This window comes from Sceloporus occidentalis, unplaced genomic scaffold (assembly GCF_023333645.1).
Source record: "Sceloporus occidentalis isolate IW3139 unplaced genomic scaffold, rSceOcc1.0.p SCAF_5, whole genome shotgun sequence".
In the NCBI taxonomy this organism is placed as follows: Eukaryota; Metazoa; Chordata; class Lepidosauria; order Squamata; family Phrynosomatidae; genus Sceloporus; species Sceloporus occidentalis.
In genome coordinates, this window is record NW_028316985.1 from 43648822 (window position 1) to 43662476 (window position 13655).

General features: G+C 38.7%; 1 protein-coding gene across 1 annotated transcript; it reads right to left on the minus strand.

Moving 5' to 3' along the window:
* Window positions 1-1343: 1343 nt before the first annotated feature.
* On the minus strand, window positions 1344-12622 carry LOC149312086 (putative imidazolonepropionase). The gene is made up of 9 exons (XM_089523932.1): window positions 12408-12622; window positions 11673-11779; window positions 10759-10823; window positions 6929-7206; window positions 6271-6496; window positions 4336-4460; window positions 3610-3703; window positions 2975-3135; window positions 1344-1784 (listed from the first exon to the last, which is right to left on the minus strand). The coding sequence occupies exons 1-9, from the start codon at window positions 12542-12544 to the stop codon at window positions 1679-1681; spliced, it is 1299 nt and encodes a 432-aa protein (XP_089380058.1). The 5' UTR covers window positions 12545-12622; the 3' UTR covers window positions 1344-1678.
* Between the last annotated feature and the right edge of the window lie 1033 nt (window positions 12623-13655).

Here is a 13655-nt window from a genome sequence, read left to right on the forward strand (position 1 = left end):
GATGGCATGTAGGGAATTCTTCTGGGACTCTTACTCCAATCTTGCATGCTGAGATCCAGGCCCAAAGCCACCTTAGGTCCTGAAAAAGGTATTTACACACATTTGGGTGTTTGAATTAGGACCTGCTCCAGGGCCCAAAACACTCTTGAATAGTGCACCTCATGGGTTTGTGGGAGGTGTGGAATGGATCAGGTGGCAGCATCAGTTACTGCACTGGGCAACACCAACCCTAGTGATGCCACTTGTGTACCTAGCTTTGATTTTTAAATATATATACAGAACAATCAATACAGGCGGAAAGAGGCAAAATGCTCTTCCCACATTAACCCTGAGGCTGTGAAAGCTGCAGCAGCTCCTGTGTTAGTAGTAACATCAAACGGATTCAGGCTTCTTAGGAAGAGTCTACATTGTGTACTTTCCCCTCAGGCCACTATCACCCGCATGGAGATTTTATGACTCAAGAAAGCACTTCACACTGCAAACCTGCTGGACTGTCATATGAGGTAAGGCACAAAAGGAACACAGGGAGGTACCACAGTATGGACTTTACCTGCACTGTTTAGGTCTTCAAATGAATTCATTCCTCTAGCCACAGCCTGATCATGGAGTGCCATCAGGAGGAACCAAGACAAAGAGAAAAAACTACCCACAGAGCCAGGGCACCCACTGCTAAACATCACTGTATCAGCATTACTGGCTAAAAACTGAATTGGCTGAATTCTTCGCTAATTTCTTAATAATGAAAACACAGGGGAGGCTTTCCTTATTTCATCCCTGGGTCCTCCTGCTAAAGACCTTGAGCATCAGCCAGAAAGGTGGGTCCCAATCCAGACTGCTGGACTTCCTCAGATGAGACAGCCCATGACACCACCATTTGCTGGCTCTGTCAGATTGAAACGCCTGCCATAAGTCTTACCCACTGGCAGTAAGCACTTTAAGGTACAATATACTGGTATTTTTGGCTTCACCCTTTTGTTTCACTTACTGCTGCCTCGGAAAATGTATCTGAAACTGAATTCATTTCTCACATTAAAGAAGTTCCCCCTGCTTGGATAAAAATTAAAAAGTCCCCTCACTGATTTTGCCACATGGTGGGCTGGGGGCATTTATTCAAAGTAAATGTGTGCTTGAATCCTCGTTGTTGTTAGCTGCCCCTGAGTTGACCCACTTGAATCCTTAGGCACATGCTTTATGTCCATGGAAGTACTTCTGCAGTCCTTTGAATCTTGACTAGTGTATCCATCCCCATGCAGCACAAAGGTGAATGGTGATGTTCAGCTACACAAAATTCTGAAGCATGTGAGAATTTTCTACAATAATTTTTAATATTTTTAATACAGCAATTCATTCCTTTCTGTGTTAAAGAGGATATAAATAATCACCTTCAGTAATACAAAACTAAATCCATTTTTAAAATACAGATACAGGTTGATTTCACAGTTCACTTTGAAAGTATGAGGAAGATGATTAAAGGTAATATTGTCTTAGTTTTTCTCATATAAAAAAACAAGAAGAAGGCAGATCAAAACTAGGAAAATCCTAGAGCCTTATCTACAATAAGCACATATTGTGTGATATGACAAACAGCTTTTGTATAGATGTGGGATCCTGATAATTATTAGTCTGTGTGTCCTTCAGCGTTTCTGGCAATGGTTATACTGAGCCTTACAGGATGTACCTAGAAGTCCAAAATGCTGTCATTTTGATAGACAATGTTTCCTTTTACAATTACATATTCAATAAGTTCTTGATGACCGCCAAACTGGTAGATGACATGTTCCCATCTAAAGAGATTTTAAAAGATAAAACAAAAGTAACCATATATTTACAAACATCTTTTTGTACACTGATAAAGTAGTTGAAGAGTCAAGTTACACTATCAGCAAAGTCACAAAGAATGCAAGTGGGGATGTCATGTTTAAAGCGGTCCCATTTATTTAAACACACATAACTACTCTTTGTTGTTACTTGAGGGCTTGTTTCTTGGAGTTCTGGTTTTGAACCCTGGTTTCTTGAAATCCTAGTCCAACGCTCAAACCGCTGTACTACACTGACTCTAACACACTCTGAACATTGAAAACTGAGTGTTTCAAGGAAAAGGACAGACACAGAAAACCTTTCATTGGCACCCTAAGCTTTCCACAAGTTCACATGGAGGAATTCAATCATATGTCCCTTCTACATCACCATTTGAGATAATTTCTCTAGAAAAGTGAAGATTAGCCTTGGGAGTTTCTTCTGGAAATACAGTTTGGTTCCAGGACCGCCCGTGGATAACAAAATCTGTGGATGCTCAAGTCCCATTAAATATAATGGCATAGCAAAATGGTGTCCCTGATATAAAATGGAAAATCAAGGTTTGGAATTTATAATTTTTTTCAATATTTTCAATCATTGGATGCCTGAATTTGTAGATAAAAAATCCATGGATAAGGAGGGCCAGCTGTAAATAATGGGAATTGTTTGCCTGTACTTGTAGCTTTAGTGCCCCCTCCTTAGCGCTGTTTTGACCAGTTTGCATTTAACATCAGAATTTTAATTTCAAGCATTGGTAGCCTTATAAAGCAGGTGTAGATCAGTTATCAAGAAGAAAAAATGTCATATCATCCGATTCAAATTATCTCTACAGCTATAGCTAAAACATATCAACAGACATGGCTGCACTATTCAGGTATCCATGAAAAGGGTTATCTAGAACATGTTGGTTAGACACTAACACAGGATAATCATTCCTTGAGATATTTGATCTGTCTGTCTGATCTACCTATGGTAACATGTGCAACAGTGTTTAGGACACAGAGATTGCTCATATGTCTTCATGTTTTGAATCTGAACATTCAATAGAGATGGTGTGAGTGGGGTGAGGCTTGGTGAGAAGAAAAAGGAGAGGGTTTTTTTAAATGATTTTTAAAATATATATATTATTTTTAAATTTTCTTTAAAAACATCACATCTTAGGCCTTTACATACTTACTTGGGTGAGTTAATGATGAGGAGATCTCCTTGTTTGCCAACTTCTATGGAGCCATGTGAATGTGATTTTCCAAGAGCATAAGCTGCATTGATAGTAGCAGCAGCTAAAGCTTCTTTCATAGACATCTTCATGTTTATGCAGGCTAAGTGCATTACCATAGGCTAATAAAAGTGAGAAAGTAATACCTGAACTTAACTATATGGTGAATAAAACAACAATGCATCAGTCATCTCTTACATTTTGGGACCTCTTAGAGGTCTTCCAGCACATTGCTGACTGGAGTTAGTTTCAGACAATGTGGATTTAAGTACTTCCTTGAACAACATCAAAGTTAATCTATGTTGACTTCAACCATGAGAAAGCAACATTATATTTGGGAAGCATCTGCTCCAAAGAGATCACTACATGACTACTGGGATACAATGGCTTGTCAAGCACAACTATGCATAGGTAAATTAAAAGCAATGCATAAATGAACTGATGTGGTATACTAGTACATAAAATGAAATGGGGTCATTGTCAGTTCCTAAGGAAGCAATATTCAAGTAGCCTATATCCCAGCTTTACAGAACATTACAATTGTAAAATGAATAACTGTTTTGTGTCAGATAATTTTCACAAAAGAAATGTCTTACCATTGAACAGCAATAAGCGTTGGGGTTAAAATCACTGCCGAGAGCAACAATCACTCCTTCTTCTAACATTTTTCTAGCTTGAGGTTGTTTTAATCTAAAAAGAAAAGACCAATTGCTATTTAAACTGGAGCATAAGAAGCATTGAGTCATCTCACAAAGACAGAATAAAGATGAATTTCTAATATTGGAAAAAGAGGGTTTTTTTTCTGTTTCACCTACATGATGTACTGGTTATAGGATCCGTGCAGATCCTGTGTAACAAGTACATTTTATTTGCATGCATTTAATAATGACAAATGCTTCTCTGGAAATTTCAGGACTAGAAAACAGCTTTTAAAAATGATTTCTTTGCCATGGTAAATTGTGAAAGCATGACTGTCTTCAATTGGACTTACTCTCAGCTACGTGTGAACAGGGTTGCTGCACAGATTTTAAGTTCAATATTCTAAATCTACCAGAAATCAGAAAAAAGGGGAATAAAATTCAAACTGGATGACCTAATAGAAGCACACTTCAGTAAAGCTTAGCCACAGCTAAATCTAACTGAAAGCAATGCAATGATATCATGTCCAAGTTTACATTCAGTCAAGAACAGTCTCATTAATAGGGTGGAGGAGCAGCATCAAGGCCCTCAAAATATCATATGTGTTTTCCACAAATACATTATATTTCCCCCAGTGTAAACAACAGAAAGTAACAATAAACTTTAATACATTTTAGAATTACCTCAGAATATAGGCAGTGGTTGGTAATAAGACTGCTGTGCACTTTTCCCGGGCCATTGCAGTAATACCCTCATCACTAATTTCTTCTAGGTGACTTATAGCTCTAGCGCCAAGTTCAGCTCCAAGCTAAATAGAGAGCAAAGCAAGGTTTGAATTAAAAGTTATGAGCAGACAATAGAGAGAATGTTCTTAAAGGGCAAAGTGACTTGCAAGCATTTTGTTTCTTTCAAAGGTCTTTAGGATTTGGTCACTTTAAACAGAGTTTGGTAGGTTTTTTTTTTCTTTTTTGGAGTAAACTTCAAAGAATCCTTCATTCAGCATGGCTGGGGGATTCTTGGGCATTTTAGGCCGAAAGGTAACTTTATCACATCATAAAACTCTGCCTTGGCATCTAGTCTGGCTTTCTTTTTTAAAATGGAAAGAATTTATAAGCCTTCTGTATTTCCTCAGGTGATGCTAGAACAGGGTTTTGTGCAGCATTTGAGTATTGCTATGTTTAATGCTGAACACATAGTTATTGAGAACCTAGCAATCATGCCACACAGGATTCTCTTTTATATTTTGTTCAATGGGACTCTGATCCACCCCACCCACCCTACAGCCATATCACAAACTGTTTATTAATTCCTCCTGTTTCAAAAAGCAATTTGCCCTACAGCATGCCTTCTGGTTGGGAAAAATGCTACTGTTTGGAAAAATGTATTCAAAACTATACAAATAACAGGTGACCATAGAACTGGAAAACAATGTGTTATAGCAGGTGTGCTAACCTTGGTTTTAAAAATTTACTGACTACATTTGAGTCTTACTTCAGGGTTTAATCACAGTTGAGATTTCAGTAGAATGTTGATGAACGTAGTCTCTTCCTAGATTGAGACACCTTTGGATCTCTCCTTTTCCTACATGACCAGGAGTTGTATAGAAGCATTTCTTGTTTGTCATGTAGACAACACAGATAACTTCACTTAACAAAAGAAAATAAGTTTTTCTAATATTCTAATAATGATGCATTAAAGTGGGGGGGGGGGGGGGGGATATGCTTGAGACTTTGCCAGCACTCCTTTGGAATCACAGTTCAATTGTGATTATGCACTGAAAAATACTACTGAAATTAAGATTTGTAATACATAGCAATACCCGCTGGTGAAACAATCTGCATCCTTTGAAGTAATGAGAAAGATGCAGTAATAATTAAGATATGAGCACTACTGGCGCTAGTCAATATTTTTATTTTGCCATACAACAAAAAAGATAAGCAAAGTCAATGTCTGAATGGAAAGCATAATGCAATCAGCAAAGGTCAGAAATTACAGCTTTCCCAGAGTATGGAAAACATATTTTTGGACTACAGCTCCTAGAATTCCCTAGCCAAAACGATCAGTGACTATGGAGGCTGGGGGATACTTATAATTATAACTCGTACAAGTAATTTTCCAGGCTCTGAGCTTTTGAACTCATCTACCATTTGTATTATCTGCTATCTTTTCTTGTAACTTACTGTAGAATCATAGAGCTGGAGGGGGCCCTACAGGTCACCAAATCCAACACCCTGCTCAATGAAGGCTCTCCAGCTAAAGCATCCCAACCACATAATTGTCCATCTTCTTTCTGAAGGCATCCAGAGAAGGAGACACCACCACCACACCAAACAATTGCTTCCATTGCCAAACCACTCTCACAACCACTTCTGAAGTTCAGTTGAAATCTATTCTCCTGTAACTTAAAACCATTAGACCTAGTCTAAAGCAGCAGAGAACAAACCTGCACCTTCCACTTTGTGACAGCCCTTGAGGTATGTAAAGAGTGTGATCATGTTGCCCTTCAGTCTTCTCTTCACCAAGCTGAACATTGTGCTTTCCAGTACACGTTTGCCTGAAAATTTCCTTAATTAATATGTGTGCTTTTTTCTTTTTCTTTTTTGCCTTTTAAGAAATACCTCAGCACTTTTCATTGGATGCAGTTCATCTCCATGAAAGTTAATCTGTAATCCCATATCTCTCCCAGCCTGAAGGATTCTTCTGGTGGAATTCAGATCAAAGACACCCTTCTCACAGAAAACATCGATATTGTCAATATGTATTTCACCATTAAGGTCAAGTTCCTTCAGTTTAGGAAGGTGGAAGTTGATAATGTCATCAGCAGCTTCGGTGGCAGTTTTGCCCCTATTAAAATGGAAATTGTGACTTAACTCCTATGCACAATAATCAGATACATGTAAGAGAAAAATAGTTTTCACCTTGATTATGAGAGCAGTTTTAAATAGTCCCTAACAATAGAAATGATCTTTTTCAATGTGGAATTTGTACAGGAACAGCATTCTGATTCAGAGGAAACATTTCCAGGGTCTGGAAAAATTGCTCTGAATCAGAAGGATTTGGGGGCTACAATTCCAAGAATCCCCCAGCTACCAATGGCATTGGAGTTCAAACAATACATTTTCTGGGCTTTAATTCCTCCCCCCTTTTTGTGTGTGTATGTGTTAATATCAGACAGATCAGCCAAGTGACCCAAACAATTATTATATGCAAACTAAAGATATAAATGTGTTATAGGCACCACCGAATTTAAAATGACAAGAGAGAAGATCATATTACTTGGGAACAGAATGGGCTCCACAGTAAGTAGAAGAAATACCAATGTCCAGCTCCCGCTTGGCTCGCTCAATCACTCTGAGCATCTTGATTTCTGTTTCAAGGTTTAAGCCATATCCACTTTTGCATTCAACCAAAGTAGTGCCAGCTCTGAGCATGCGCAGGAGTCGCTGTTTGAAACTCTGGAAGAGCTCATCTTCGGGGGCTTGCTGAGTATGCCTCACAGTGAAATGTATTCCCCCTCCTACTTGATGAATCTCCATATAGGAAACCCCTGCCAACTTAAAGAAGAACAAGCTATTCAGACACCTGCCATTGAGAAAACCACGCATCACAGAATAGCTGTAATGAGTGAAGCCCCAGTATCCTCTAATTCATTTCCAAGTGCCTCAAGAAGGGCTTCTTTTCATTTTCATCATCATCATCATCATCATCATCATCATCATCATCATCCAGTTTGGGATTCAAGATGGCTTATAACAGTTAAAACAAACACAGTTAAAACTTTGTACATATAGAAAGTTAAAAAGCAATTAAACTATCATACAATTAAAACCACTTTTAAAACATAAACCATTAAAACAACAATAATAAATAAAAGCCCAACACACTATATAAGGCTTATTTCAACCTTTAAAAAGTTTCAAAGGTTTGTTGGACCCAGTGGCATCACTAGGGTTGGTGTCATCTGGTGCAGTAATTCATGGTGTGGCACCCAAACATCCCATTGACGTCCTCCCCTGCCACACCATGCAGAGTCCTTATTAATATTTTTCTTACTAATGTTGCTCACAGATTGTAATTCCTGTATATCACAGAATGTAATGGTAATAGCTGTGAGATAAACAACTAGAAAAATTAAAATTATATCTTTAAATAACAATATCATGTTATTTATATATGTATAGTTTCATGTGGTGAAAGTTAAAATTTGATAAGATGTTATTTTTTAAAAAGAAACTTTCAGTAGAATAAAAAATGAATAAATGTTAAATGTTAAAAAATGGGGAAAATTAAATTTTAATTATTTAAAGGGGCCTCCCTTTTCTCCCCACAGTGAGCCTCATGTCACTCACACCATCTCTTCAGCATTTTAAAGGGATGCAGGTGAATGCCACAGCCCATTTCTGCCAAAAGATAATTGCTTGGAGAGTACTGGTGTCACCCCTCCTTAAGGTATTATCTGGTGCATCCCGCATTCCCTGCACCCCCCCCCCAGTGATGCATCTGGCTGGTATATCAAGAACTTCCCCTGCTTCTGAAAAGACAGTAAGGAGGTTGCCAGTCTAACCTCTCTGGGAACGAGTTCCAGAAACTGGGAGCAGCCAAAGAGAAGACCCTTCCATGACAAAAGGGCAATGAACTGGGAGGAATGTAATGTTAAACCTTTGCCCTGTCAGCATCTTTTTCTAATTCTCCCCAGTTGCTTTTAACAACCAAGTATATGTCCAGACTGATGGGTCCCATGTGAGACGGGCAGTAAATCCACTTCAGGCTTTAATCAGGGCATTCTCCAGGGTGCTAAATAGGTCAAACTCTTTCAAAATTAGCCCAAACCTGGCATGCATGGACTACCACTCTGACATGGAACCCAGTAGCCCCCACTGATATGTTTGTCAGGTAAACCTGAGTCCAGATTATACACTGGTGTACGTGTGAGATGAGGGGAGTCAGTAAGAAAAGAATTTAAGCCTGATGTTCTCTTTGTTTCCTTCTGTGGGGTAAATTCCTTCCTCTTGAGCATCACATCCACTTGCAGTACAATTACAGTCAGCTGCAATGTAATGTTGGTCCCCAAAGTGAGAAAAATAGAACAAGTGAAATGACAATTAACCACATGAGAAAGTGCTACCAGATATGTGTCTGTACATTAGGAAATCAGAAAGCCTGAACTTGCATGGTTTACGATATAGCAAATCCAATAATCTGTTAGGCATATGCCTGTTTAGTTATTTCAGCACACATACATGAACATATGCAAAGTACTTTTATAGTTTAAGGATAAAGAAATAAATTCATGTGCTATTGTCAGTGTACTAGATTCACTGTGGGAGCACACCAAAGCTTGAAGCCTTGAACACAAGTCATCTTGTGGAATGGACATGATATACATTGCTATCAGACCCATCAGTTAATTTCTAAATTGATGAACAGAAGTGAAGACAGGAGCTCTGTCTTATCAATACAAATGTGAGAGTACTGTGATACTTTAGGGAATGTTCTGCAAACGTTCAGAGATTCTATTTCTTATGAGACTTAGAATCTAAAGCAGACTTTGGGGCTGAATTTTGGTTCCAGTTAAGCTTTAATAAAACCTATTATTATTCTTTAAAAATAAACTAATTTAATGTTTCCTCCAAATTTTCCTCCAATCATTTGGACTCAGGACATCCCTTCTGTTTGTACTCCTTTTGGAGAGACCTCAGCAAAAACCAGTCACCTGTTCAACAGGACTGTTCACTGAGATGGTAAAAGGCTTAGCTGGGAGGACAATCCATGCTCCTCCAAGGCAAGGAATTCAACCAAAACACACCTACACACACAAAACAATAGCTCCAACATAAAATCTCAGTTAAGTGTAGTTAACATCTACTACTGCCTCTGGTGGTTTTTTTTTTTTCCTGGCCTGGAATACCTCAAGACTTCCAGATCTTCAAGGGAACTGAGGCTTCATCTCTTTCAGATTCTCTTCATTCTCTTCCTTTCTCTTTATGCACTACCCTACCACATACATACTTCCACATACCCTCCAACATTTCACATATGAAAACCAGGAAACTTGTGGTCAAGCAAGATAATGGAAATTATTAATGGCAAAGTTGATATACGTAAGCTAGAAAAGGGTGTGGCAATTCACTTTTGGTTGAGCCTATTGGGAAGGACAAGCTAGTTCTGCACCCTCTTCTCTCTTCACTGCTGAGTTAATTGAAGACAAACTACTTTTGCGATCTGAACTCAGTTTGCAGCAATTGCAGTAAGCTGAGGACAAAGGGAAAGAAGGAGATAAAAACAGGGGCATTTTAAAAAGCAGCTGAAAAGTGGGACAACATGGGATTAATTGAGACTGTCCTTGCTAAACCAGGACAGTTGGAGCATATGCTTGCCCAACAGACTTGTTGTGTTTGGCAGCCTGAGTTCTTAGAAGTAAGATTACAAGCTCCTCAGATACACAAAAGATGCAGTCCTCACTGTTGTGTAATTCCCTCCCCAAGGCACATGCCAACTATTCTAGCTTTCCCAGATGCACAGTACAAAACCTAGGGTGGACTACCTACACATTGTACAACACAGGTGAATGACAATTTAATTGCTAACAATGAACTCAAGTTTCCAAAAACACTTTGTGGAAACAGGAATAGGCACATAGCAAGGATTACCTACATTGAGTCCAGGGGATTCCAACAAACCTGGGACAGATCAAGAATCAGAACTGCAGCAATTATTCTTAGTTATTACTATTATTATTTCTATCCCACCTTTCCCCCAGTTTGGGACTCAGAGTAGCTTACAATAGTTAAAAAATCCAAAGACATGCCATATTAGTCTATCTCAGCATGTAAAGGGATTTTTTAGCTCCTTTGAGATTAATTTAGAGAAGGAAGTTTGTAACATAAAGTTTTATAAACTGGGCCTACTTTATCAGCTGCATGAAGTGAAAAGCTTCTGGACAGATAGTTATATTCATAAGTGAGTGAAGGTAGTGAACAGTAACAGAAATGCAAAACCTGGGGGTGATGGGAGGACAAGTTCACTTTTAAGGATGGTCATTAGCGGGACAAAGATCCTTTTGCAAACTGTTAAAACAGATATAGTTAATAGTTGTGCAAGTTTACCTTCATTACAAATTCATGAACCCTGTCACCAGCCCATACAGGATGTGTGTGTGCATCTATCAGACCTAATTTAAAATAAAATATAAAAACACAAGGTATAATGTATTTCAGTTTCAATCTGGATATTTCCATTTTATTTCCTAACATTAGTGAATACATTAACAAACTTTTGAAGTCAACGTTTTTGTCAGAAAGGATTAAATAGATCCTCCAAGTTCATGTGTAGAATTATGTATATTCATGCAAATAAACAAGTTGCTGGAGTGGATGTGAAGATGTTTCCTTCAAGGGCCATCAAGTCCACCCCCCACCCCCACTATGCAGGAATACACAATCAAAGCACCTCCAATAGATGAACATCCAACCACTGTTTTAAAAACCTCCAAAGAAGGAGACTCCACCACTTCTGAGGGAGTATGTTCCACTGTCAAACAGCTCTTACTGTCAGGAAGTTCTTCCTAACATTGAGGTGGGATCTCTTTTCCAAACATACCCAACTGTTTCACTTCTGCCTTGTGGAGCACTGCTCATAGTTGATCACACGATTGATTGGAGATTATAGGACTGGAACATAAATACAGCAATCGGAAATACTAGGTACACAGAATCAAAGTTAACTGACACATCTTTCCCCCAGAAACTCCCCTGAGCCCATCTTAGAACTCCATTGCTGCTCCAACCTTTCTTGGAGATTTTGAAACAGTGGTCAGATGGCTAGCTTTGCAGAGTGCTTTAACATTGTGTTCCTGCATGGCAGGGGTTAGACTGGATGACCCTTGTGTCTCCTCCAACTGTGATTCTAGCCTAGAGAGAGGCGTTAATTTTCATTCTGAAGGAAAATAATACAGAATATCTTTGACCAACTGAAGAAGCAAATCTCTGTTTGTTGCAATAAAGCCTAAGGATACACCGACCTGGTAAAATGCACTTTCCTGAACAATCAATAATTTTTTCAAACGATGCTCCGGAAAACTTCTGGCGAATGGCACCTGCATCGCCAGCCGCCTTTATACAGCCATCTCTGCAAGCAAACAAATGATCCTCATGTTACTTACAAATAAGAGAGACAGAAATTCAGTTTTTCCCATTCTGATCCTAAACCTCTGTCTTGCTTGTCTCATAAATTGCAGTAGAACTGATCAGCTAAACAAAGGATTTAGCAATGTTCGAGACATCAATGGGGGAAAAAATGAAATGCATTGAGCTGAATCCAGTTTTAGCCCCATAAACCCACTGAAATCATTGGGAGGACTAACTTGAGCCTCTATGGTTTCAGGGAGTTTAGACCCAACTGTCATTTATCTGAAATGAAACAACAGTATTGGCCTAACAAATCCATTATTTACAAGAGAATTAATTTTTAAAAATGTACTCCCTGGTTTTTAACCAGCCAAACACTTTTTTTTAATAAAATGAACTTTCATTCTTTTGTTTTCTTGGCAAGATGTGTTCAGAGGAGGTTTGCCATTGCTTTCCTGAGGCTGAGAGAGTGTGCCTTGCCTGAACATAAATGAAAGGTGCTTATAAATTGGATGAATAACTCTAGCAAAACTCTTCCCCCTCTGTCCTGTGAGTAAACTAGAGTAGGGACTTTTATCATTTCTATATCCCTCCTTCCCCAGAGTGGGCAACCAGTGAGAGCCACTTACTTGCCAACCACCACACTGGCATTTTCCAGCACCTCCAGCTGTTTCATGCCAGCCTCCAGGAGATATTTCTGGCCTTGGGTGCAGACAAGCACCAGCTCTTTGGCCCCTTCAAGCAAGAGCTTGTATTCACCAGGCATCTCGTCACTTTCTCCAAATGTGGAACAGCAAAGGAAGACTTCAGGGGAGCTTTAGAGGAGAGAAGCTCAGAGTTTTCCTGGTCAGCCTCTGTCTGCTTGTCTTCCCTCTAGATGCCTTCTTTTGTTTGTCTTTAGGTGGCTGCATTCACACAGGACAAACACAGACACACATTTCCTAATCCCTGGGGGCCAGGCTCAACTGCCCAGAAAAGGACTGGATGAAAGGTTGTGTAGCTGGAGAAGCAGACTGTACGATTTTGAAACTGACAGTGGGAACTTTGATACAGACCTTGGAGAAACACTAACTTTTTGGACAACTCTGCAGTTGCATCCGCACTGCAGAAATAATCCAGGTTGACACCACTTGAACTGCCATGGCTCAGTACTATGGGATGCTAGGGACTGTAGTTTATTGTGGCCCCAGAGCTCTCTGACAGAGAAGACTAAATGTCTCGCAGAACTACAATTCCACAGCATTGAGCCATGGCAGTTCAAGTGGTGTCAGACTGGATTGTTTCTGGTATGTATATCATATATGTTTTATATTATGCATTCTCCTGTATGATTTTTAACATGTTTCCCTGAGGAAGAAGCCAGTGAAGCTTCAAAAGCTTACTTTTTTAACATTTGTTTGGCCCCATCAAGGTATCACTGTTTTGTGGATTCCGGATGTTCCTCTATCCCCAAGTAATTTTGCAACTCATTGTAATTTGTAACTCTGTGTAATTTTTTGTAAACCAATGTAACTTTTTTCTTTGTAATGCCATGTAATTTTTTGTAACAATGTAATTTTTTTGTAACGTAAAATAATTTTTTCCTTTGTAACTCAATGTATTTTTTTTCTAACGCGATGTAATTTTTTCCTTTGTAACTCTATGTAATTTTTTGTAAGTTATTTTTTCTTTGTAACTCAATGTATTTTTATCTTTGTAATCAAGTCTATTTTTTTTTCTAACTCATTTCATTTTTTTCCTTTGTAACGCAATGTAATTTTTTGGTAACCCAATGTATTTTTTTTCTTGGTAACTCAATGTAATATTTTTGTAACTTGATATAATTTTTTTTCTTTATAACTCAATATAATTTTTGGTAACTCAGTATAATTCCCCCC

Coding starts and splice junctions, on each gene's coding strand:
- LOC149312086 (XM_089523932.1), bottom strand. CDS start 12,544: ATGCCTGGTGAATACAAGCTCTTGCTTGAAGGGGCCAAAGAGCTGGTG. Junction 7,207..10,758: donor TTCATGAATTTGTAATGAAG/GTAAACTTGCAC, acceptor TTCTTCTTTAAG/TTGGCAGGGGTTTCCTATAT. Junction 4,461..6,270: donor ATCCAATGAAAAGTGCTGAG/GTATTTCTTAAA, acceptor CTCTCTATTTAG/CTTGGAGCTGAACTTGGCGC.